This window comes from Muscardinus avellanarius, assembly GCF_963383645.1.
Source record: "Muscardinus avellanarius genome assembly, chromosome: 6".
Classification (NCBI taxonomy): domain Eukaryota; kingdom Metazoa; phylum Chordata; class Mammalia; order Rodentia; family Gliridae; genus Muscardinus; species Muscardinus avellanarius.
This window is the reverse complement of record NC_137791.1, coordinates 95776133-95801171: the sequence shown is the minus strand read 5'-3', so window position 1 is coordinate 95801171 and position 25039 is coordinate 95776133. Positions and strand designations below refer to the sequence as shown.

At 42.7% G+C, this 25039-nt stretch overlaps 1 protein-coding gene across 1 annotated transcript in view; it reads right to left on the bottom strand.

Moving 5' to 3' along the window:
- CHIC2 (cysteine rich hydrophobic domain 2) overlaps window positions 1-164 on the bottom strand; it is a gene marked incomplete at its 3' end in the record, with an annotated part of 46030 nt that extends 45866 nt beyond the window's left edge. Inside the window, exon 1 of the mRNA XM_080697507.1 lies at window positions 32-164. Within this exon, the coding sequence (XP_080553633.1) occupies window positions 32-150 (119 nt within the window). The 5' untranslated portion in view covers window positions 151-164. The remainder of the gene's footprint in view (window positions 1-31) is intronic.
- Between the last annotated feature and the right edge of the window lie 24875 nt (window positions 165-25039).

Sequence of the window (25039 nt, the reverse complement as noted above, 5' to 3'; positions counted from 1 at the left end):
CCCGCCCGGCCCTCGCCCTCCTCCGCCTTACACGGTGACGTGCCCCGAGCCGCGGACCACCACCGGGTCCGGCGAGTACTTGAGCAGCTGCTCCTCCAGGGCGCGCTCCTCGTCCTCCTCCTCCTCGTAGATCTCGTCGAAATCCGCCATCCTGCGCCTCCGAGCCCTGCCCGGGGGTCGGCGCCGGGGCTGGCGGGGGTCGGGCGGCCGAGGCTCGGGGATCGCGCCGCGGGCTCAGAGGCCGCGGAGTCCGCTCCTGGCTGCCTCGGCTCGGGCTACAGAGGACAGGGGGTCCGGCCCGCCGCCGCCGCCGCCGCCATTACCCTCGGCAACAACAACCACACGATGTCAACATCCGCCCCGGGGCCGACACCTCCTGCAGCACCGCCGCCGCCGCAGCAGCAACTCAGGCAACCACAGCAACAGCCCGAGCCACCCGCAGCGGGAGCAGCCGGCTACGGCATCGCGAGACTTCCCGGGAGTGCGCGGGAGCGGGCGCGCGGGCTGCCGGGCGCGTGCGCGAGCGGGCGGGCGCGCTCCCGGGCCGTCCCCGGCTCCCACCCACGGCGCGGCGGCGCGCGCTCCCGCCGGCGCGGCCCCGCCCGCAGCTCCGGGTCGCCGGCGGGGACGGCGGCGTCCGAGAAGCCTGGAGCCTGTGACCCCGACTCCGAGAGCCCACCGAGCTCCGAGTGTCCAACCCAAACAGATAACCGAAAACAAAAGCCAGGGTTGGGATGGAGAATGTAGGATGGCCGGTGGTTGCCAGTTTATCTAATAATCTAATCTCGATTTTTGTCAGTCTAGGATGAGAACCAGACTCTGTACTTTCCCAGCTTGAAACCAACAAGACACGCTGAAAACATTCTTATCCATTATACTACAGGATTTTCCAAAACATCTCCCAGTTCAAACATCCTGTGCCTTTTTGGTCCCTTAAATATACCCAATTTTTGAGGCCAGTGGTGCTGGTCTTTTCTTTTTCTTACAAAAATACTCACCTGTCATGCTGATCAATTCTCCTTTCAGATTAGAAGATGCAGTTTCCTGCCCTGACTCCTCCGCCAAATACAACCTATTTTCCTCTGTTTAAATCTTACAGAATCACCTTTTCCTTCTTACCAGGAACTTACACGCAAAAAGAAATGGAAAGGCCCAGCATGGTGGCTCATGCTTGCAATCCTAGGGCTTGGGAGACTGAGGCAGTAGGATTGCAGGTTCAAAGCCAGCCTCAGCAATTTAGCTGTTAGCAACTTAGGGAGACCCTGTTTCAAATTTAAAAAAAAATAAGGCTGGGAATGTAGCTCAGAGGTAGAAGGTCCATCCATGGGTTCTATCCCCAGTATCTACCCCCCCCCAAAAAAAAAGAAAGAAAGAAAGAAAGGAAGGTGAGGGAGGAAGGAAGAAAGGAAAGACGAATGGACAGTTGGCTTAATAAATTCTACTTATCTGTCTAGTAAAGTTCTAAAGGTCACATTGGTATTTGGTTTCATAGTTAAGATCCTGCTTGAAAAATAAACAGTACTGGGGCTGGAGAGGGCTCCGGAGGAGAGAGTCCTGCACACTGTGGTCTACAGTAGCGGGAGGATATACTCCAGGAACCGAGATCAGAGTGTCCAGTGGGACATGCAGTTCCCCACAGTATCTCTAACTTGTCAGACTGTGATCCACACACAGTGTTTACATCCTCAAAGTTCATTTTACGTGGATTGCTGTCCAAGTAGAAAAAGTGCAAAGGAAGTCAGCGAGGACAATGAGAAACGCCACATGACCTCCTGTTGTAGATGGTTGGAGAAAATGAAAATAACCAAGAAAAGATGAAGAGAAAACATAGTAGAGATGTCAGACATGTTGTATACCACCCTGGAGGTTTTATTCACTCAATAAGTATTTACTGAGCTCCAATTATGTGACAGGCTCTGTGTGAGTGTGTATACATGTGTGTGTGTGAAAGCCAGATATGGTAGAATAAGCCTCTGATCCCAGCTACTTTCCAGGAGGATCACAAGTTTGAGGCCAGCTGGGACAACTTGGTGAGACTCTCTCTCAAAATTTAAAAATACAAGCCAGGCGCCGTGGCACACGCTTGGGAGGCTGAGAGAGGAGAATCACGGTTCACGAACAGCCTCAACTACTTGGTCCCTCTGCAACTCAGTGAGACCCTGTTTCAAAATTAAAGAATAGAGCCAGGCATGGTGGCTCACGCTTGTAATCCCCCCTGTTTCAAAAGTAAAGAATAGAGCCAGGCATGGTGATTCACGCTTGTAATCCCAGCATTTGGGAGGCTGAGACGGGAGGATGGCGGTTCACGGCCAGCCTCAGCTACTTAGTAAGGCCATCTGCAAGTTAGTGAGACCCTGTTTCAAAATAAAGAATAAAAAAATAGGGCAGGGGGTGTAGCTTGGAAGTCAAATGCCCCTGGGTTCCATCCCCATACCCACAAAAATAAAATAAAATAAAATAAAATATAAATAAATAAAGAATAAAATATAGGGCTGGGGTGCAGCTCAGAGGCAGCATTCCCCTGGGTTCCATCTCCAGGACCACACACACAAAAAAAAATAATAATAATGAAAATAAAATACAAAAAGGGACTGGGATTGTAGTTCAGTGCTAGAGTGCCCCTGGGTTTAATTTCCAGTACCACACACAAAAAAATTTAAAAATAAATAAATAAATAAGTACCCCATCCAGTTCATCGAGAATCACCACGATTTCTTGGCATCACATCGTGTTTTGCTGTTTATGAAGCACATACATGTTTATTATTCTCCCACTAGCCCTGTAATGTAAACAGGAGGGCGCAATTAATTTCCCAGTTACATAGATGCCATATGACTAGCTCATGGCCACAGGACTATTGCGTGGTCTGGCTCAGGACTTCAACTCCAACACACTGCACAGACCAAGCTCCTGAACTTCCTTCTTGGCAGGAACCAATGGCTGCACTCAGCCAGAGGAGTGCCTGCAAAGAGGAGGATAGGAAAGGAAGCAAGAGGCAGGAAGGCCGGCCTGTTCCCAGCTCGGCCCACGGCCACCCTTGCGCTGTGGCTGAGCATTCACCTTGCTGTAGAAACAGCCGCCAGGATAGGGACTGGCTGGTGCCACCTCTCTTTAAATCTCCAGCACCTTCCGCAGTCCCCGTTTCACAGGAGGCAAAGGAACGGCCACAAATGTTATCTGAATTGTGATATATCCTTACTGGTGGTGTTTCCAGAACCTTGCGAGTTAACTAGGCTTTGAAAGATGACTGTGAGAACCTCACCCTTATCTTCACACTGCTTCTATGTGGGAGAAATGTTCTTGCTCTACGATCTATTCAACAGAGAGATCTTTGTAAATCCCACGCATGGCTTGGGTGTAGGGGGGATGCTTTTTTTTTTTTTTTTTTTTTTGGCTCTTCTTTTTCCTCTTCTGAAAAACATGTCAGTGCCAGAAAAAGGGCGTGGGACCTGGGAACAAGGCCAAAAGGGTGAGGGAAGATGAGTCAAACATTTCCCTCTGGTAGTTGACATCATAGTTCCATACTCCACCCCAACACTTTTAAGGTCCAGTTTCCTCCTCTCATACTCCTTTCCCCAATTTCTTCCTGGGGGAATGAACCTCACTTTTCAGTCTTTTTCCTCCATGTTCAGAAGCCCTGGTGCACCCTGCTGAGGGCACTGTCTATACTCTCCATTGGAGTTCCCCTTCACACTCCTGCCTCCCTCAAACACTTTTTTTTTTTTTTTTTTGGCAGTACTGGGGATAAAACCCAGAGGCGTTCTACCTCTGAGCTACACCCCAGCCCTATTTTTTATTCTTTATCTTGAAACAGGGTCTCACTGAGTTGCAAAGGGCCTCACTAAGTAGCTGAGGCTGTCCTTGAACTGTGATCCTCCTGTTTCAGCCTTCCCAAGGCTGAGATTACAAGTGTGTGCCACCATGCCTGGCTTCCTTACACCCTTGTACATCCACCTTTAGACCGAATGGCTCAAAACTAACTGGAGAGCAGCGAATTCACCGAGTCCACGACAGTTCCATCTGCGCACTCAACAGTGAGTCAAATTGGGGCCCCTAGAGGAGAAATCCCAGTACTGTACTCCCAGGGACTTGACCCAGTGGGGGGAGTGGCAGTGGCAGAGATATTACACCATAGGAGAATGCCCAACCTGGCACCCCCCATGATCTAAAGCAGCCTCAATTGACTCCCAGGGTCTGAGACTCTGCGATACAACCCAGTAAAGGAGTAGTGGTGACTGAGATACCATAGACTCGAGATCCACAGCACCTTAAGTGAAGTCATAGTGACCCAGGGAAGAACCCAGAGAAGGCACAAACTTCCGAAATTATGGGAAAGAGGAATAACAATGGAGCAATGAATGCCCACAACCCCACAACATCAGAACCCGATAAAACAGAAATTCAGAGATTTTTAGAAGATCAAATCAGGAAAATAACTGTAGAAATAATAGAGGTGTTTCGAAAAGAATTCAGAGAGAGCCCAAGAGAGATAAAGGATGCAATTAATGAAGTAAAGGCCTTAATTCAAAGTACAAACAACCGATTAGACCACATGGAGAATAGAATCTCACTCCTAGAAGATGATCATTCAAAAAATGAACGCATAGTTTCTAATTTAGAAAAAAAATCCGACAGCAGGAATCTGACATTGAAGAAATATGGGCCCATTTTAAGAGAGCTAACCTAAGAATAATTGGAATAGAGGAGAGAAAAGAAGGTGAATCCAAAGGGATAAACAATCTTTTCAAGGAAATAATAGCAGAAAATTTTCCAAACGTAGAGCAAGAGGTCGATACACAGGTCCAGGAAACTTAAAGAACTCCTGTTAGAGAGGATCAGAGAAGAGGATCCCCATGCCACATAATTGTCAAAATGACCAATGTGGAAGCCAAGCAGAGAATCTTAAAGGCAACAAAAACAAAGGGCCAAGTGACATTCAGAGGCAAACCAATTAGAATCACTCCAGACTTCCCAAACCAAGTCATGAGAACCAGAAGGGCTTGGAGTAACATATTCCCAATTTTGAAAGAAAACAACTTCCAGCCAAAAATTTCCTACCCAGCAAAACTTTCTATCAAATTAGATGGAGAAATAAGAAGCTTCCACGACAAACAGAAACTGAAGGAATGTATATCTTCAAAACCAGCGCTAGAGAAAATACTCAAAGAGATTAACTACAAAGAAGAAATAGGTAACACACACCAGATCCAGAGAAACAAGATTTTCCATCCAACAGACAACTAAGATCGGTTATCTGTGGAGATTCATTATTTATGTTAGTCTTTTACCTATCTCTAAATTGTATTGTTTGCTTTTATTGTTGCTAATTTTTAGGATTTCTAGTTGGAATATTAATATACCTTCAGATATAGCATTTGGAAATATTTTATCCCATTCTATCAGTAACTTTTAACTCTCTTTACATTGTCTTTGGATATACAATATTTTTTTATTTTTTAGGGAGTTTGTATACTCTTCTGTTGCCTGTGCCATTGAAATCATATCCAAGAAATCACTGCCAATTTCAATGTTGTGAGGTTTTATGACCCAGATTTTCTTCTAAAAGTTTATAGTCTTAAGATTTATATTTAAGTCTTTTATCTATTTTGAGTTAATATTTGTATATGTGTTAGGTAAGGGTCCAATTTTATTCTTTTTATGTAATTATTATTTTTCAACAATATTTAGTTAAAAGATTATTATTTCCTCCACCAAATGTTTGTGGAAACCTTGTCAAAAATAACTTGACAATATATGGAAGAATTTATCTCTAGGCTTTTATTTAACTCCAATGGTTTATATATCTGCCTTTAGAACAGTACTACACTGTTTCAATTATTGTAGCTTTATATGGTTTGAAATCAGAAAATATACATCTTCTAGCTTTGTTCTTTGAGATTGTTTTGGGCATCTAGAGTCCATATTCCATATCAGGATAGATTTTTTTCTGAAAAATAAATAAATAAATGTATGATAGTTTCACTTAAAAAAAAGAAAAAAAATATTCTCTGGTAAGAAAGAAAGCAAAAAGAAATATTGAACTGTTATCTTTAAGTCATCAAAAGCTTGGTATCAGACAAATGAAACTGTTTTGTGAGATTATCATTGTTAATATTGGATAAATTGTTATAAAACTAGATGTTAACCACTAAGCCAAGCATGGGAAGGAGGGATGGGGAGGGAACAGAGTGGGGATCGGGTAGGGGCTAACTGGGCGATGTGTGCATGTATGTCTACAAAAGTATTTTCTTTATACCAATATGATGTATGAATACATTGCACCAATAAAAAAAAAAAAAAACTAACTGGATCACACCTCACCGGCCTCAGGAGGCAGCATGTCTTTGATTGCTTTTAAGGCAATTATTCTTACATTTGAAACCCTCCAAGTTCTATTGCTACCTAGCTGAGTAGCCTTAGGAAGATTCACCTATCCAAGCTTCTTTTGCTTCATCTTAAAATAGAACCTATGTCAGTCGGGCATGGTGGTGAAACGGGGGTTTCTTCTGAGCCCCCAAGATGAAGGAGGGGGTTCCTGAGAAGAAACCTGGTATTTCATCAAAGATGAAACGGAGTTTCTTGAGAAGAAACTCGGCATTTCCTTACAGGGTTCTTGTCTACGGTGAGCAAAGAATGACACCCGCAGACCTCAGGAAGGGGAGTAAAAGGTTTATTGGAAGCAGCAGGTAATGGGGAAAGGTGGCTGAACACCCCAAAGGGGCTGGAACTCTGGGGTCCAGCAGCTGCTTTCAGGACAATACTTGAGAGTAGCCCAAGCCGATTTGCCTTCAGTTGCAGGCTGCTTTCTTCCAGAGTCCATGCGATCTGCCAGAAGGGAATAGGGAAAGTGGCAGAACACCACTCTGGCTGTCGGGTCTCTGGCGTCCAGTAGCTGCCTTTAGGTCACTACCCGAGTGTTGCCTGAGCCAAGTGCCATCAGTTGCAAGCTACTTTTTCCCAGAGTCCACACGATCTGCCAGGAAAGAGGTGCAGGTCACCCCTAGGGGCCCTGGTCAGCCTTGATGTCCAGCAGAGGCCTTCAGGTCACTACCCAAGAGTAGCCTGAGCCTCATGCCCTCAATTGTACTCTGCCTTCTCTCAAGGCTAACGCGACCTGTGAGAGAGAGAAAAGCTACGCAAAAGGGGAGGGGGTCCCGAGAGGGAAAAACCCCAATTTGGTGGCCAGCTAGGGCCTTTGCCCGACGTTTGCATGTCCTCTTTTGGGTTGTGGTGAGTTTGGAATCCCAGGAATTCTGGGAAGCAGCTCTCAGAATTTGCATAGAGTATTTGCAAGTCCTTTGAAGAATCTCCTTTCAGAAGTGTCAGACTTGCTTGGTGATGGCTCCTGGGTTTGTTGTGAAGCTTTGATCCTTCTTATCTCTGAGCCTTTGGAATTTCAGTTATTTGTTGCCCCACAGGAGACTCAGGAAATTAACTTTTTCTACCAAGGCCTTTTCCCTATCTGCCTATTTCCTTTCTGTCTCCTCAGTGGCGCACACTTGTAATCCCAGCATTTGGGAAGCTGAGACAGGAGCCTCATGGTTCGCAGATTGCATCAGCTAGTTAGTGAGGCCCTTTGCAACTCAGTGAGAACTTGTTTCAAAAATAAAGAAGAAAGAGCCAGGCGTGGTGGCGCACGCTTGTAATCTCCATGCTTGGGAGGCTGAGACAGGAGGATTGAACAGGTTCAAAGCCAGCCTCAGCTACTTAGTGAGGCTTTCAGTAACTTAGTGAGACCCTGTTTCCAAATAAAATATAAAAACGGTCTGGGAGTATAGCCCGGAGGTAGAAAGCCTCTGGGTTCCACCCCCAATACCACCAAAAAAAAAAAAAAAAAATTAAAAATTAAATTAAATTAAATTAAATTAAAATAAAGAAGAAAAAAATAGGGCTGGGGGTGTCACTCAGAAGTAGAATGTCCCTGGGTCCCATCCTCAGTACTGCAAAAAAAAAAAAAAAAAAAAAAAAAAAATAGAACCTGTCATGGGTTTATCATGAGATTCAAATAAGATAATGCATTGCAATAGATTGAATTTTATCCTCCCCACCCCCACCCTCAATGTGTGTGTTGAGGCCCTATCCCTTACTGGGACAGTATTTGGAGATGGGCCTTGGGGAGCTAATGAGGTTTAGATGAGATCCTGACAGTATAGTCAGTCTCCTCACAATGAGATTAATACTCTTATAGGAAGAGACAGCAGAGAGCTTGCTCTTTCCCTCCCTCCAATGGAGGATGCAGGAAGAAAATGGCTGACTGCACGCCAGGAAAAGAGGCCTCCCCCAGAACCAGGTAGGCTAGCGTGCAGATATTTGACTTGCTAGTCCCCAGAACTGTGAGAAATAAACATCAGTTGTTTAAGCCACACCATCTACAAGCCAGGCATGGTGGCGCACCCTTGTAATCCCAGTATTCAGGAGGCTGAGACAGGAAGATCTGGGTTCAAGGACAGCCTCAGCTACTTAGTGAGGCCCTCTGCAACTCACTGAAATCCTGTTTCAAAATAAAGACTAAAAAAATAGGGCTGAGGGTGTATCTCCGAGGTAGAATGCCCCAGGGTTCCATCCCCAGTACAGAAAGAAAGAAAGAAAGAAAGGGAGGGAGGGAAGGAGGGAGGGAGGGAGGGAGGGAGGGAGGGAGGGAGGGAGGAAGAAAGGAAGGAGATGCTCTTAGGAGATGGGGATTTGGGGGTGTGATGAGATCATGAGAACAAAACCCTCATGAATGGAATTAATGCACTTAAAATGAGTCCCCAGAGAGTTCGTAGGCCCTTCTGCCATGTGAGGATACAGGAAGACAGCCATCTGCGAATACAGAAGTAGTCCTGTATGCTGCTCAGTCTGTCAGTCCTTTGATGATAGACTTCAGTCTCCAGCGCTGTTAAATGTTTGTTGTTTATAACATTCTGTTAGAGCAGCCTAACCAGACTAAGACCCAATCCATGTTATTTCATTACCGCAGCCCAAGCTGACTACTAAGACACATATAAACCTTTATTTGTCCTTAAACAAATATGCATTGAATGATTCCCATGTGCTACATACTGTGCCAGGAACTAGGGATTTCGCAGTCAGGCCGTAAATACTGCAGTCTCTGCCTTCACGGAGCTTGAAGTCCACTGGAAGTTCTGAAAGATATAAGTAACTACTAGAAGGGGAGTCAATCCCGTGGAGAAGTACAAGGGTCATGAGAGTAATTGATGGACCCAGTTCACTCTGAGACTTCGGAATTTATTCTCCAGGAAACAGACATTTAAGCAGAAGAGCTAAGCAAAGATAGGGGTATGGGGAAGAAGAGAGGGAAAATGTCCAGGCAATGGGAATCAAATGTTTAAAGACCCTGGGACAGAAAAGAAAATGGCCCAAATGGGGTACAAACCAGAGCCTGTGTGGCTGGGTCATTGTGGGGAAGGCAGAGCTGGATTTGAGATGGGGTCAGAGAGGTTGGTGGAAACTCCACAGCCTCTGTAAGAAGTGTGAAATTCATCCTAAGAATAAAGACAATGAGGAAGGGGAGCTAGGCAGTGACACTATTCCATGTATGTTTTAAAATCTCCAAATGGGAACTCATTAGTCCAGTCTGCCCTACGTGTACCAGCCTCCCCAGCTCTTCAAACAGCAATGGATAACTTCTTCAGCTTCCATACAGCTATGTCGACTAAAGGGAGGGAAGGAAGATGTTCTCAATAAACTGGGAGCTTCCTGAGGTTGGAAACTATTTTGTTTTGAAAAAAAATAATTGCATACATAGCACATACATGCATCCCAGGCACTGTTCTAAGAAGTGTGTGTGTATGTGTGTTTATTTTTATTTTTACCTCTGAGTTATACACCAGCCTTTTTTATTTTTTATTTTTATCTGAAACAGGGTCTCGCTACACTGCTGAAGCTGGCCTTAAACTTGCAAACCTCTTGTGAGCCTCTCAAGTACTGGGATTACAGGTGTGTATCACCATACCTGGTTCTGGCATTTCATTGGTGATTAATAAATTTTAAATATGTGGTCACATGCATGAAATCATTATGCTTTCACTTTTTTTCTAGTTTAAAGTATGCCCCCAATACATTTTATAATAAATTGATTATGGATTCTCTTAGATTCCCCTTGAATAATATAAAATCTAAGTAATGTTGAAATCAATATTGTAAACATAAAATATAAATTATGCTGGGTTCTTCTTACTACCATCTTTGAAGTTCTTAAGGAGCTGTAGGTTGCTCCTAGAATCAGGCTCATAAAACAAGAATGGAGCTGGGCATGTCTATAATCCCAGTGCATGGGAGGCCAAGACAGGAGGATCACAGATCCAAGTCCAGCCTCAGGAACTTAGGAAAACCTGTTTTAAAATAAAATTTAAAAAAAGGCTGGAGGTATAGTTTAGTGGTAGAGTGTCCCTGGATTCAATCCCCAGTACCACCAAAACAAATGAAGAAGAACAGAATCCAGAAGTCATCTGGTCCACACTGGCCTTTGGAACCATGCATGACTATAAATTATACGATGCTTTCTTCTCTAAATTAAATATCTATAGGCCGGACAAGGCGGAGACAGGAGGAGCACACAGGTTCGAAGCCAGCCTCGCTGGTTTAAGAGACCCTGTTTCCAAATAAAAAAAATATAAAATAGGTCTAGGAGTGTATCCCGGAGGTAGAAGGGTTTCCAGGAACCCCAGTACCACCAAAACAAAAAAATTAATTATCTATAGCAATTGAGCATATGCAAAAATACTTTGTGTTCTTCCACATAAAAGGTTGGATTCTTTAAGGTCTAGGTCAATGTCTTGACTTTTTCCAAGTCCTTGAATATTGCCTGTAAGCCAGGAGTCATTCAATACATCTTCATTTTTCAGTTCTCATTCCTGTCTCTCTGTCTCTCTGTCTGTCTGTCTCTCTCTCTCTCTCTCTCTCTCTCTCTCTCTCTCTCTCTCTCTCTATTATTTTTGCAATACCGGGGAAGGAACCCAGAGGCAGAGGCATTGTACCTCCGAGCTACACCCCCAATCATATTTTTTTACTCTTTTTTTTATTTTTGAGACAAGGTTTCACTGAGTCGCTAAGGCTATCTGTGAACTGCAATCCTCTGGTCTCCGTCTCCCATATGCTGGGATTACACGACCAGCTTTTTTTTTTTTTTTTTTTTTTGTACTAAGGATTGAACCCAGGAACATTCTACCTCTGGGTCACAGTCCCCAATCCCCAACTTTTTATTCTTGATTTTGAAACAGGGTCTCACTAAGTTGCAGAGGACCTCACTGACTAACTGAGACTGACCACAAATCTATGCTCCTCCTATCTCAGCTTCCCAAATACTGGGATTATTAGTGTGCTCCATCAAATCTGGCTCATTCCAATTTCTGAGACACGAAATTAATCTTTTCCTATGTGACAGACCCCCAACCATGAAAAGATGCCCCCATCCCAAATATGTATTGTTTGAGCTAAATATGCCCATTTACTTCAACCACGGTTCCCCCAAGAAGGTAGTTTCCAGTGTCTGGTTCTTTGCAGAAACATTACGGACTCCAATTAGGGTTTCTTGCTGATAGCTTTCTTAACATTTGGGACTCAGGATCAGTTATCATGTGACTTACATGAGCATTAGAGCCAGGCTCTAATATGGTCTCTAATGAGACTCATCATCTGCCATTCACACCTTTCTGTCATCCCCTCCCACACTGCATAGAGCTATCTTCCCTGACCAATAGGATTGTGGAAAGGGACAATTTGTGACTTTTTCTTTTCTTTTCTTTTTTTTTTTTTTTTTTTTTTTTGGTGGTACTGGGGTTCCTGGAAGCTCTTCTACCTCCGGGATACACTCCCAGACCTATTTTTTTACCTTTTTATGTGGAAACAGGGTCTCTTAAGCCAGCAAGGCTGGCTCCAAACCAGCACGATCCTTCTGTCTCTGCCTCCCAAGAGCGGGGATCACAAGTGTGCACCACCACGCCCGGCCAATTTGTGACTTTTGATGCTAGGTTATAAAAGACATAAATTACACAATGGGCTTTCTTCTCTAATTGAATGCCGACTAGCTTCTGGTGACTGGACATCTTCCTCCTCCTCCTCCTCCTCCTCCTCCTCCTCCTTTTTCTTCCTCTCTCTCTCTCTCTCTCTCTCTCTCTCTCTCTCTCTCTCTCTCTCTCTCTGTACTGGGGATTGAACCCAGGCATTTTACCTCTGAGCTATAACCCCAGCCCTATTTTTTATCCTTTTTTTTTTTTTTTTTTTTTTTTTTTTTTTGGTGGTACTGGGGGTGGAACCCAGAGGCTTTCTACCTCCGGCCTATACTCCCAGACCTTTTTTATATTTTATTTGGAAACAGGGTCTCACTAAGTTGCTGAGAGCCTCACTAAGTAGCTGAGGCTGGCTTCGAACCTGTGCGATCCTCCTGTCTCAGCCTCCCAAGCACGGGGATTACAAGCATGTGCCACCACGCCCGGCTCCTATTTTTTATTCTTTATTTTGAAACAGGGTCTCACAATTGCAAAGAACCTCACTAAGTAGCTGAGGCTGTCTGCAAACCTTGATCCTCCTATCTCAGCCTCCCAAATGCTGGCATTACAAGTCTGCGCCACCATGCCTGTCTCTGGTTGATCTTAAATCTCTTAGTCTTGGAGAAGTTAGCCCCATATCATGAAGACATCTCAAAGAGCCCTTTGGAGAGCCACAGGAAGAGAAACTGAGGCCTCCCACCATTCACATGAGTAAGTCATTCCTAACCTCCACTCCAAGCCTTTGGAGATTTAGCCTGAGATAACATCTTGACTGCAATTTCATGAGGGGCTCTGTGCCAGACCATCTGGCTAAGCTGCCCACCAGCTCCTAACCTGCAGAAACCTGCAGACATAGCAAATGATTATGGCTAAAGGGGTAGCTCAGCAAAGGCATGGGAGTGAAGAAGAGGTGAGGGCTTGCCTAGCATGCATGAAGCCTTGGGTTTAATTCCAAGCACAATATTTGTTTTGTTTTGAGATAGACTCTTGCTATATCCCTCAGGCTAGTCTCAAATTCTTAAACTTGTGGACTCACGTGATCCTCCCACCTCAGCCTCCCAAATAGCTGGGACTGCAGATACGTGCCACCATGCACCATGCCCAGCCTAATATTGTTTTTTATTTTTATTTATCTATTTTTATTTGTATGTATGTGTGCGTGCGTGCGTGCGTGCGTGTGTGTGTATGTCTGAGGATTAAACCTAGGGGTGCTCTATCTCTGACCTACATCCCCAGCCCTATTTTATTTTATATTATAAAACAGGGTCTCAAGCCGGGCGTGGTGGCGTACGGTTGTAATCCCCGCGCTTGGGAGGCGGAGACAGGAGGATCGCGCTGGTTCGAAGCCAGCCCCGCTGGCTTAAGAGACCCTGTTTCAAAAAATAAAAAAGTATAAAATAGGTCTGGGAGTGTAGCCCAGAGGTAGAAGGGCTTTCAGGACCCCCAGTACCACCACCAACAAATAAAATAAAATAATAAAACAGGCTCTCGCTAAGTTGCTGAGGGCCTCGATGGGTTGCCCAGGCTGGTCTTAAACCTGTGATTCTCCTGTCTCAGCCTCCCAAGTACTGGCATTAGAGGCATGCACCACTGCAACTGGCTGCTTCTTCTTCTTCTTCTTCTTCTTCTTCTTCTTCTTCTTCTTCTTCTTCTTCTTCTTCTTCTTCTTTCTTCTTCTTCTTCTTCTTCTTCTTCTTATTATTATTATTATTATTATTATTATTATTATTATGTGTGTGGTACTAGGAATGAAACCCAGGGGCATTCTACCTCCAAACTACACTTCCAGCCCTATTTTTTAGTCTTTTTTACTTATTTATTTATTTTTTTTGGTACTGGGATGGAACCCAGGGACATTCTACCCCTGAGATACACCCTCGGCTGTTTTTTATTCTTTATTTTGAAATAGGGTCTCACTAAGCTGCAAAGGGCCTCACTGAGTTGCTGAGGCTGTCTACAAACCATGATCCTTCTGTCTCAGCCTCACAAATTCTGAGATTACAAGCGTGTGCCACCACACCTGGCTCTAGTCTTTTTAAATTTTTAAGCAGGGTCTCACTGAGTTGTGAAGGGCCTCACTAAGTAGCTGAGGCTGGCCACAAACAGTGATCCTCTGGTCTCAGCCCCCTGAATGCTGGGATTACAAGTGTGTGCCACCATGCCCGGCTTCTGGCTTATTATTTTTAAGGCACTAAGTTTATGAGTAATTTTATGCAGCTATAGATGATTATTACAGCAGGGCTAGATGAAAAAAATATAAGTCCTCCTTTCCTGATCAAAGATAAATAAGAAAGAATAAAAAGACTATGAAAAATAGGTTGAAAAGATTGATCACACTATTAATTTATTAATTTTAAGTGTTTTTGTTTTTGTTTGGTTTGTTTTTTGGTTGGTGTCTGTGTGTAAAATGTCTTTATTTATTGTTTCTTTTCTTTTCTTTCTTTTTTTTTTTTTTTTTTTTTGCAGAACTGGGGTTTGAAGCCCTGACTCTCACACATGCTAGGCAAGCACTCTGAACACCCCTAGCTCCACCCCCAGCTCTTTTATTTTATTTTGATACAGGGTCTTCCTAAGTTTCCCAGGATGACCTCAAACTCACTTATCCTCCTACCTCAGCTTCCCAAGTTGCTGCAATTACAGGCATGCACCACAACCCAGCAAAAGTTCCTCAAAGTGTATTATTGTTCTGTCTTATGCCTCTGTAGCATTGCCATGATGCCACACTTACCTTACATAGACTCCCAGTACCTAACTTCTAAAACACCAGTTTTCACCTTGAAGGCCTGAGATGCACAAGCAAAATTTGTTCCTGACTAGGTGCCATGAAAACCTGCTTCCTAGCTTCCTAGAGCTCTCCGCTGGAGCCAATGGCCTTCGCTCTCACCAGTGTTAAGGTCTTGCTGTAGTTTGCATATGGTACAGGGCAGAGCTGGGTTGCATAGTTATACATATGTGGGCCTTCTGACTTGAGTTTGGGTAACACTCAGCTTCATCTGTTCTAAGTTCCCAGCTTCATCTGGGAACTTAGAAGAGAGCTTGCCCCTAATATTTTCTCATCTCTTTTTCTTCCTGAATGTATCTACATTTATACTTTTCACATTTCTACTTTCATTGGCTGAAAGGTTTTAAACCCTTCTTAAAATCGGAGTTACTCTTAAGTAGAACTGAAATTCCAAAACCAAATTCTCTCAAAATGATCAGTTTTAGGATTTCAATGCCCAAAGTACTCTGTGGTTTCTAGTGATGTTGAAAACATAAGATGCATGGATGGCTTAAGACCTTAGGGATCATCTAATAACTGTACTTGATATTTCTAAAGATAACAGCATATCCTTTGAAGCTGTAGTGGACTATGAGGTAATCGTGAAATCCAGAAAATTAAATGCACCTTACTTATCAAGAGAATAACTTTAACTGGGAAGAACAAAATAGTTCTAAGTGAACCTCTTCAAAAATGTTTGCTATAGCCGGGCGTGGTGGCGCACGCTTGTAATCCCCGCGCTTGGGAGGCGGAGACAGGAGGATCGCGCAGGTTCGAAGCCAGCCGTGCGCGCTGGCTTAGGAGACCCTGTTTCCAAAATGAAAATGTAAAAATAGGTCTGGGAGTGTAGCCCGGAGGTAGAAGGGCTTCCAGGGACCCCAGTACCACCAAAAAAAAAAAAAAAAAAAAATGTTTGCTATTATCATTTTCTGTTGTAGTTAATTGCACCATCTCGAAGACATTTGGATGAGAACATGTTAGGACATATACTGACCTTATTTTAAAAGCTAAGGGGAATCAGGAATGGTGGCCATACCTGTGGCCCAGCAACTCAGGAGGCTGAGGCAGGAGGAGCACAGCCTGGGTAATTTAGTCAGACCTTGTCTCAAAATAGAAAAATAAAATAAAAAGGAGCCAGGCATGGTGGCACATGCCTGTAATCCCAGTGCTTGGGAGGCTGAAACAGGAGGATGTCAGGTTCAAAGCCAGCCTCAGCAACTCAACGAGGGTCTCAGCAACTTAGAGAGAAACTGTTTCTAAATACAAAATAAAATAGAGCTGAGGGTATAGCTTAGAGGTAGAAAACCCCTGGATCCAACCTCCGGTACCACAAAAAATTAAATAAAAAGGCCTGGGATGTAGGTCAGTGGGAGAACACTCCTGGGTTTAATTCACAGTTCCACAATCAATCAATCAATCAATCAATAGAAAGATTAAGGAGGAAATGAGGCAAAGAAAAAAGTAGAAATAATGTTGATATCAATGTTTGCATAGTGATTTACATTTTACAAAACACATTAATTACAATGACACATCCAACCCTTGCAAAACCCCAGGGAAGTAAACAGAGGGATATTATTTCTATTCCATGAAGTTCAGAGAAACCTGAAGTTCGGTGATGCACTCAAGCTCAGAAGGCTCCGCCAACAGTGAATCACGAATAAGACCTACGACTCCTGGTGTTTCTGTGGGTGAGAGTTTCCACTGAAGGGAAAGAAGATAAACAAGAAGGAAAAAAATAGAATAAGAAAAATTTAATAAGAAAAGGAAGCTAACCCTTTTACTCAGTCTAATGAGCACTTGCTAAGTGGTTATTAAAAGTCCCTCTGTGTCTCCTCAAACACTAAACACGCCCAGGATGATATATAAGAAACTGGGGGCACAGTTGACTAACAGTTGTCCTCATTGTGCAGTGGAGCTAATTATAGTACTCATTCACACGGTCGTTGCAAGGGCTGAGATAATGTACGTAAAGAATGATAAGCACTCAGCAGTATTAGTTGTTATTGGTGATGTTTTTCATCGGGATGGATAGAGTGCTGGGCAGAAAGCAGTACAGAGGAGTTTTTGTGATGCATCATAATCAGCCAACCCTAAATTAGCTTCCTTTGATTTTTATTTAATCAAAATAATGAAGATGATATTCCTAACTGCCTCTTTTCCTGAAATAATTCAGATTGATACTGTTTCTGCAGCCATTTCTCCCTTCCTGTCTTTCTCCTTTTCATTCGCAAAGCCATTCTGTTGGGCAGCAGAAAGGGTATAGATATAGTCATCCGTACGGACCTACACAGTTGTCTGGCGATTGAAGAATTCTGTGACCAGGCGTGGTAGGGCACACCTGTAGTACCAATATTTGAGAGGATGATACAGGAGGATCACAGGTTTGAAGACAGCTTTAGTGACATAGCAAGAAAAGCAGCAACCTAGTGAGACCCTGCATCCACACAAAAAATAAGAAGGGCTGGGAGTGTAGCTTGGAGGTAGAATGCCCCTGGGTTCAATCCCCAACACCACAAAAGAAAAAAAAAAAAAAAAGGAGGAAAGAAAGAATTCAGTGGTTGAACTGAACTGAAAAGAACAGTAACTGGACTTTATCATTTTCTGAGAATCAAGTGGACAGCACACATTGTCTTGGAGAGGTTCACTGAAGTGGCAGTGCCGGGACAGATCACTTAGCCAGAGATTACCATAGTGATTATTGCGAGAGGTCCCTCTGCCGACACACACAGCTATTGGGGCTGCTGCTCATCCAAGAACTCATCTCAATTAAGTCCAACGATACCACTCTGCCAGTGGTTCTGTTAGGCCCTTATCATTTCATTTCCATAGCCGCCATTCTGCTGCCCTGCTGCCAACCACGAGGACCTGTCGCTCAAGGACTTGTCTCGTGACTACGTGATTATGCTTGTTAGTATCTCAGAGCAGCTGGTCATTCATGATGGGAGCACTACTGTTGACTAAATCAGAGATCTCTCTGACCTGTCTATACCCTGTGACATCAGCATGTGGCCCTATCCTGTCCTGCCTGACCTGAGATGCTTTCGGAATGATGGAACTTGGCAGGTGAATTGTAAATCAAAACCTCTTTAAATGATAATCTTGGATTAACTAAAAGTCATGCCAATAAGACCAGGAATGTACTGTTTTTCACATGTTGATTCTATAATTAATGCTCTTTAATAGAGGTTTTTCGATGTTTTTCTTTTAGGATACTGAACTGAGTATATAATCTATAAGATTTTTGGTAACTTAAGATCTTACTGTCAATACATATGAGAAAGCATTTTCATAAATTCCCTTGCCAAAGAGGCAGATATCACATTCTATCTTCATTGAAAAGATGATCAAAAATAGTATTTTGATGGTTGTCCAGCAGGACAGTTTAGTCAGATTTAATCCAGGGATATCAGGTTTATACCAGTAGGGGATAGTTTTAGAATTCATTTAATCCCTCATTTGTTTCTAGATAATAATGTAAATGATACAGGAACAAACAATATGAATTATAGCAAGACTCTTAGCAACTAGTTGCTGTTTAGGCAACCTAGATTTTGTTTCAAAACAAAAAATAAAAAGGGCCAGAGTGTATCTTGGAGGTAGACTTGTCCCTGAGTTTAATCCTCAGTACTCCCCCCCCAAAAAATTAAACCAAGCTGGGTTCAGTGCTGCATACTTATAATTTTAGAATTTGGGAGGCTGGGACAGGAGTGTTGCAGGTTTGAGGCCACCCTCAACAATTTAGCAAGATCCTATCTGAAAATAAAATAGGGTTGGAAGTATTGCTCAGAGGTAGAATGTCCCTGGGTTCAATCCCCAGTACCACAAGAAATAAAAATAAAAAGGGCTGGGGGTATAGATTGGAGATAGAATACCCCTAGGTTCAGTTCCAAGAAATCCCAGTACAAAAATTTAAACCACATACAATTTTTGAAGATTAATATTTAAGAAGATTTATTTGTAATCAAATTGTATATGAGTAAATATAAAACTATTACTTTTTTGTTTTGTTTTTTTTTTTTTCGTTTTGTTTGTGGAACTGGGGATTGAACCCAGAAGCATTCTAACTCAAAACTACACCCTACCCCTATTTTATTTTTATACTGAAACAAAGTCTCACTACTTGCTGAGGCTGTCCTTTGAACCTGGGATCCTCCTATCTCACCTCCCAAGTACTAGGATTACAGGCATGTGCCACCATGTTCAGGTAAAAATATTTCTTTAAAAATTGAAATGATCCTAGCCGGGCGTGGTGGCACACGCTTGTAATCCCAGCGTTTGGAAGGCTGAGACAGGAGGATCACACAGGTTCGAAGCCAGCCTCAGCTACTGAGTGAGGCTCTCAGCAACTTAGTGAGACCCTGTTTCCAAATAAAATACAGAATAGGTCTGGGAGGATAGCCTGGAGGTAGAAAAGCCCCTGGGTTCCATCCCCAGTGCCACACACACCAAAAAAAAAAAAAAAAAGTTTTTTTTGAAAAGATCTTGATTACAGTGATGTATATTTTGTCTTTTCTTTGATTAACAGTCATCAACTGTCAAAATCAAATTCCCACCGGGCATGATGATGCCTGCCTGTAATCCATATTTTTGAGGCTTAGACAGGAATATTTTAAGTTTGGGGACAGCCTCAACAGCATAGAGAGACTCTCAGAAACCTAGTGAAACCCTGTTTCAAAACAAAAATTAAACTGGGCTAGAGGGGCAGCTCAGAGGTAGAATGTCACTGGGTTCAATCCCTAATACCCCCCCCAAAAAAAAATCCAATTTCCAATGAGAACTTATTCTAAGAAAATCTACTTTGATGAAATGCTTTTAGAAAATACATAGGAGAAGGTAGGTTTTTTCTTTTTTTTTCTTTTCTCATATTTTATTTTATTTATATGTGGAACATATTGAGAATGGTATACATTTAGATTGTTCTTGGTGCCCTCTACCCCCCATCCTCCCCCCTCAACAATGAGTGTCAAGATTTTCCATGCTATATTCCTACGTTTACACATATTTGGATGTAGCTCCTCCATTAATCAACCTCAGCCTTCTTCCATTCCTTCCTTCCATTCTAGCTTTGCTGAGGTTTCCCCTCCATTATCTGGAGTCCCTCTGGTATCCCCAATGCTCCCTAGTTTGGGCATATTAGAGAAAACATATGCCCCTTCTTTTTCTGTGCTTGGCTGGTCTCACTTAACATAATGTTCTCTAGATCTTTCCATCTTCTTGTGAATGCCATCATTTTGTTTTTCTTTCTTGCTGAATAGAATTCCATTGTGTGTATTTCCCATAATTTTGCAATGCATTCATTTGTTGATGGAGACCTAGGTTGGTTCCATATTTTGGCTATTACGTATTGTGCTGCTATGAACATGGGTATGCATATGTTACTGTAGTTCTCTGATTTCAAGCCCTTTGGAAAAATACCCAGGAGTGGTAGAGCTAGATCATGTGGTGTATCTATTCCCAGTTTTCTAAGGAATCTCCACACTCATCTCCATAGTGGCTGAACTAGTTTGTACTCCTACCAACAGTGTAAAAGAGTTCCTCTTTACTCACATCCTCACCAGCATTTGTTGTAAGCAAGAATTAACAAGTGGGATGGCATTAAACTAAAAAGTTTCTTCTCATCAAAAGAAACCACCAAGAAGCTGGGCGTGGTGGCGCACACTTGTAATCCCTGCATTTGTGAGGCAGAGACAAGAGGATCGCGCAGGTTCTAAGCCAGCCTTGCTGGCTTAAGAGACCCTGTTTCCAAATAAAAAAAAATATATAAAATAGGTTTGGGAGTGTAGCCCGGAAAAGGGTTTCCAGGAACCCTAGTACCACCAAAAAAGAAAAAGAAAAAAGAAAGAAAAGAAAGAAAGAGAGAGAGAGAAAGAGAGAGAGAGAGAGAGAGAGAGAGAGAGAGAGAGAGAGAGAGAGAGAGAGAGAGAAAGCAAGCAAGCACCAAGAATCTAAAGAGAAAGCCTACAGAATGGGAGAAGATCTTTACCAGCCACCACTCAGGTAGAGGGCCAATATCCAGAATATACAAAGAGCTCAAAAGATTCCACATTAGCAAAACAAATAACCCAATCAAGAAATGGGCAACTGAACTGAAGACACTTCACAAAAGAAGAGATACAAACGGCCAATACATACATGAAAAGATGTTCAACATCATTAGCCATCAGGGAGATGCAAATCAAAACTACACTGAGGTTCCATCTAACCCCAATCACAGTGGCAAGCATAAAAAATGTAGGTTTTTTTTTTTTAAGTGTAAATTACTAGCCAATGGTGGCACACGCTTGTAATCCCAGCATTCAGGAGGCTGAGACTGAAGTATCGCAGTTCGCGGACTGCCTCAGCTATGTAGTGAGGCCCTCCGTAACCTAGTGAGACCTTGTTTCTAAATAAAGAATAAAACATAGGGCAGGGGGTGTAGTTTGGAGGTCAAATGCTCCTGGGTTCCATCCCCAGTACTGCAAAATAATAGTAATAATAATAAAGTTAAAAATAAAGTGTAAATTACTTTGCCTTAAATTTCAATGAACAAAACTCAATTCAAACTGTTTCCACAAAGAAATTTATTGGTCTCACTAATGGGTGAAATTCAGAGGTGGGACAGGCAAGGTACAATATGATCAGGCTTCTACCTCTGTTTCTTAGTAATACGGGCTCTATAATAAAATGGGCTCTAAAATAAAAAAGAGGCTGGGATTGTAGCTCAGAAGTATATGGCCCTGGGTTTATTCCTAGAACCATATTTTTTTAAAAAGCATTACAATATGGTATACTGTAAAGAATATGGGCCTCAGAGTCTCCAAGATATATTTAGATTTTTTTTAATTTGTTCTTGTTTTGTGGTGCTGGGGATCAAGCCCAGGGCTCCCTGTATGCTAGGAATATTTTACCAATGAGCTACACCCTAACACAAAGACATGGGTTTGACACATAAATATGGTCCACTAATTTACAAGGGAATAAGAAGACACAATGGGGAAAGGTTGCCCTCTTTAATACACGGTGTCGGAAAAACTAGAGAGCCACGTAAAGAATGAAACTGGGCCCTTGTCATCACCATACACAAAAGTTATCTTGAAATGGCTTAAATATTTTGCCGTATTTGGGTGTTAAATGTTCCCCAAAGAGCCCTGTGTTGAAGGCTTGGTCTCCAGGGAGGTTATAAAGAGTTTAAGAGGTGGGGCCTGGTCAGAGGTGATGAGGTCACTGGGGTCATGTGTTGAAAGAGATGATGGGACCCGGGACCCTCTTTCTTGACCTTTTGCTTCCTCACTCCCTCCCTCCCTCCCTCCATGATGCACAGCCTTGCCGTGGACCCCAAAGCAACAGGGCCAGTCGATCATGGACTGGAACTTCCAAAACTGTGAGCAAAAGTAGGCCTTTTCTCTTTACAAGTTGATTATCTCAGGTGTTTTGTTAGAGTGGGAGAAAACTTACAAACATAGATCGGAAACATAAGATCGGAGGTCACTAAACTCCTGCAAGAAAATATGGAGAAGAGGCTCCTTCGCTTGTGTCTTGGCCTTGGTGTAATGTGATGCTACAAGCAAGAGTTATGGAAAGGAAACAGTGAGGCGAAAGGGCATCCTGCGGGATGGGAAAAACGTTTAGGAGACATGTATCAATAAAAGGTTAGTATCCAAAATATGTAACAAACTCATACAACTCGATGATAAAAAAAAAAACCTGATTTTAAGATGGGCAAAGGACCTAAACATTTTTCAAAGTACACATACAAATGGCTAATAGGTATATATCATCAGGGAAATGTAAATCAGAACCACAATGAGTTATCACTTTTTATCAGAATGGGTATTATCAAAAAGACAAGAGTAGGTCTTAGCAAAGGAGAACCAGTGAAAACATGTTGGGGGAATGTAAATTAGTATAGCCATTAGGGGAAAAAAGTAAGGCAGTTTCTTAAAAGCTTAAAAAAGTGGAACTGCATTCTGATCCAGCAACTCCACTTTTGTGTATATACCCACGGGAAATTAAATCAGTAGCTTTAAAAGATACCTGCGCTCTTGTATTTGTTGCAGCATCACTCACAATAGTCCAGATATGAATCAACTTATAATCCACCAATGGAGAGAGGATAAGGAAAAGGTGGTATCCATACCCAATGGAATACTATTCAGCTGTTTTTTTGTTCTGGGAATTGGACCCAGAGACATTCTACCTTCAAGATACACCTACAGCCCATTTTTATTTTTTATTGGAGTAAACAGGGTCTCCTCTCGATTGCTCAGAGGAACCTGTGGTCCTCCTCTCTCAGCCCTTTTTTTTTTTTTTTTTTTTTGCGGGTCTGAGGATGGAACCCAAGGGCCTTCGACCTTCGAGCTACACCCCTGCCCTATTTTTTATTCTTTATTTTGAGACAGGGTCTCACTAAGTTGCAGAGGGCCTCACTAATTAGCTGAGGCTGTCGGCAAACCAGGATCCTCTAGTCTCTGCCTCCGGAATGCTGAAATTAGAAGTGTGCACCACCATACACAGCTTTCTATTCAGCTTTTAAGAAGAAGAAAATCCTGCCATTTGTAACTTGGATAAATCTGAGGGACATTATACTAAGTGAAATAGTCCAGGTGCAGAAATACAAGTGTGTGTGTGGGGGGGGGGTAAAAATAAGGCAGGGGGTATAGCTTGGAGGTCAAATGCCCCTGGATTCCATCCCCAGACCCGCAAAAAAAAAAAGAAAAAGAAAAAGAAAAAAGAAAAGAAAGTGATATAATGCAAGGCCATCTTTTCACTCAGTCCTTCTGCACAAGGCTGTTTCTTTTTCTGCTTTTCTGCTATATTGTGATACAGCAAAGGGGGCCTTCGCCAAAGGCCAAACATTTCAGGTCACCCAATCTTGGATGCTCAGCCTCCAAAATTGTGAAACAAATAAGCCTCCTTTCTTCATAAAGCACTCAGCCTCAAGTATTTTTGTATAGCCATGGAAAATGGATGAATACATATGCCTTAAATATATATGCTTTTCTTCAATTATACCTCTATAAAGACAGAGAAAAGAACAGGTTTGAATCCAGGTTCTGATGTTAACTAACCAAGAACACAGGTAAATGACCTCTTTGGATCTCAGTTTCTTTCTCTGTGAAATGAAGATGATACCCTTCTCACTGTTTATTGAGACAATCAAATGTAATAACACATCAAAATGCTTAGTAGGGTCTCTGGCACAACAGACACTCAATATATAATAATGTTGTTATTGTTCTCATGAGCTAAGAAACTTCAGTTTGACAGAGTCAAATGGCCCATTCAATTTTTCCATCTTTCTAGGTGATGCTGGTGGTTACTGTGCAAGAGTTTTCTAGGGAAGATTAAAAGTATTTCCTAGGTGCGCTTAAATAAATGGCACGTGCGTTTAATGCCAGCACTGGGGAGGCTAAGACAGGAGGAGCATAAGTTCAAAGCTGGCTTTGAAACTTAGTAAGGCTTTCAGTAACTTAGTGAGATCCTGTTTCCAAATAAAAAATAAAATCAGGCTGGGGGTATAGCTCTGGATTCAATCCCAGTAACAAAAAGTAAAAATTAAGTCCTTTGTAGCCCAGTAAGTAAATGAGAAATCATACCCCAGGATATATTATCCAGAAATAAACCCTATGGTTGCCATATACAGAACCAGAGGGAAATTGGGGATGACTTGAGTTTTTAACAATCAGAAGAAAAAGACCTTATAAAATAAGTCTGGGATTATAGCCCGAAGGTAGAAAAGCCCCTGGGTTCCACCCTCAGTACCACAAAAATAAATAAATGAATGAATAAATAATGGATAACTAAGAAAAGGGTAGAGGCACTTTAAGTGCAGAAAAGTGCTAGGGGAAAGCCTCATATATAGGAAGAAACCGACATGCCCAGTGGACCGCCAACAGCCTGCCTAGGTGAAGTAGGGGGCTGATCCAGAATGCAGTGAGAGGAGGGGAAAGCTGTTAGATAGGTTGTGATAGAGCTGTGGTCCGTTGTGATGCTGTATATAACTTTGTGTACTGATCTATCATTTTTCCCCTCTGTTTTCCATCTACTGGCATCTTGAATATGAACAATCTTCTTTCTGGAGGTGGATATGAAAGACCATTTTGCAAGCACTACAGTGCCTTCAGGAAACACAAACATCCTGTGACCTGGAGGACTCTGACTCACCTGGGCGTCTGAGCAATGCCGATGCTAATAAGCCAGGACCAGACCATAAACACCTGGATGCTCCACTTTGTAGATCCTTGGCACGGCAAGTTGTCAACAGGCCCGGTGGCTACCCAGGTGATTGAGTCAGAAAGTGCTTCAA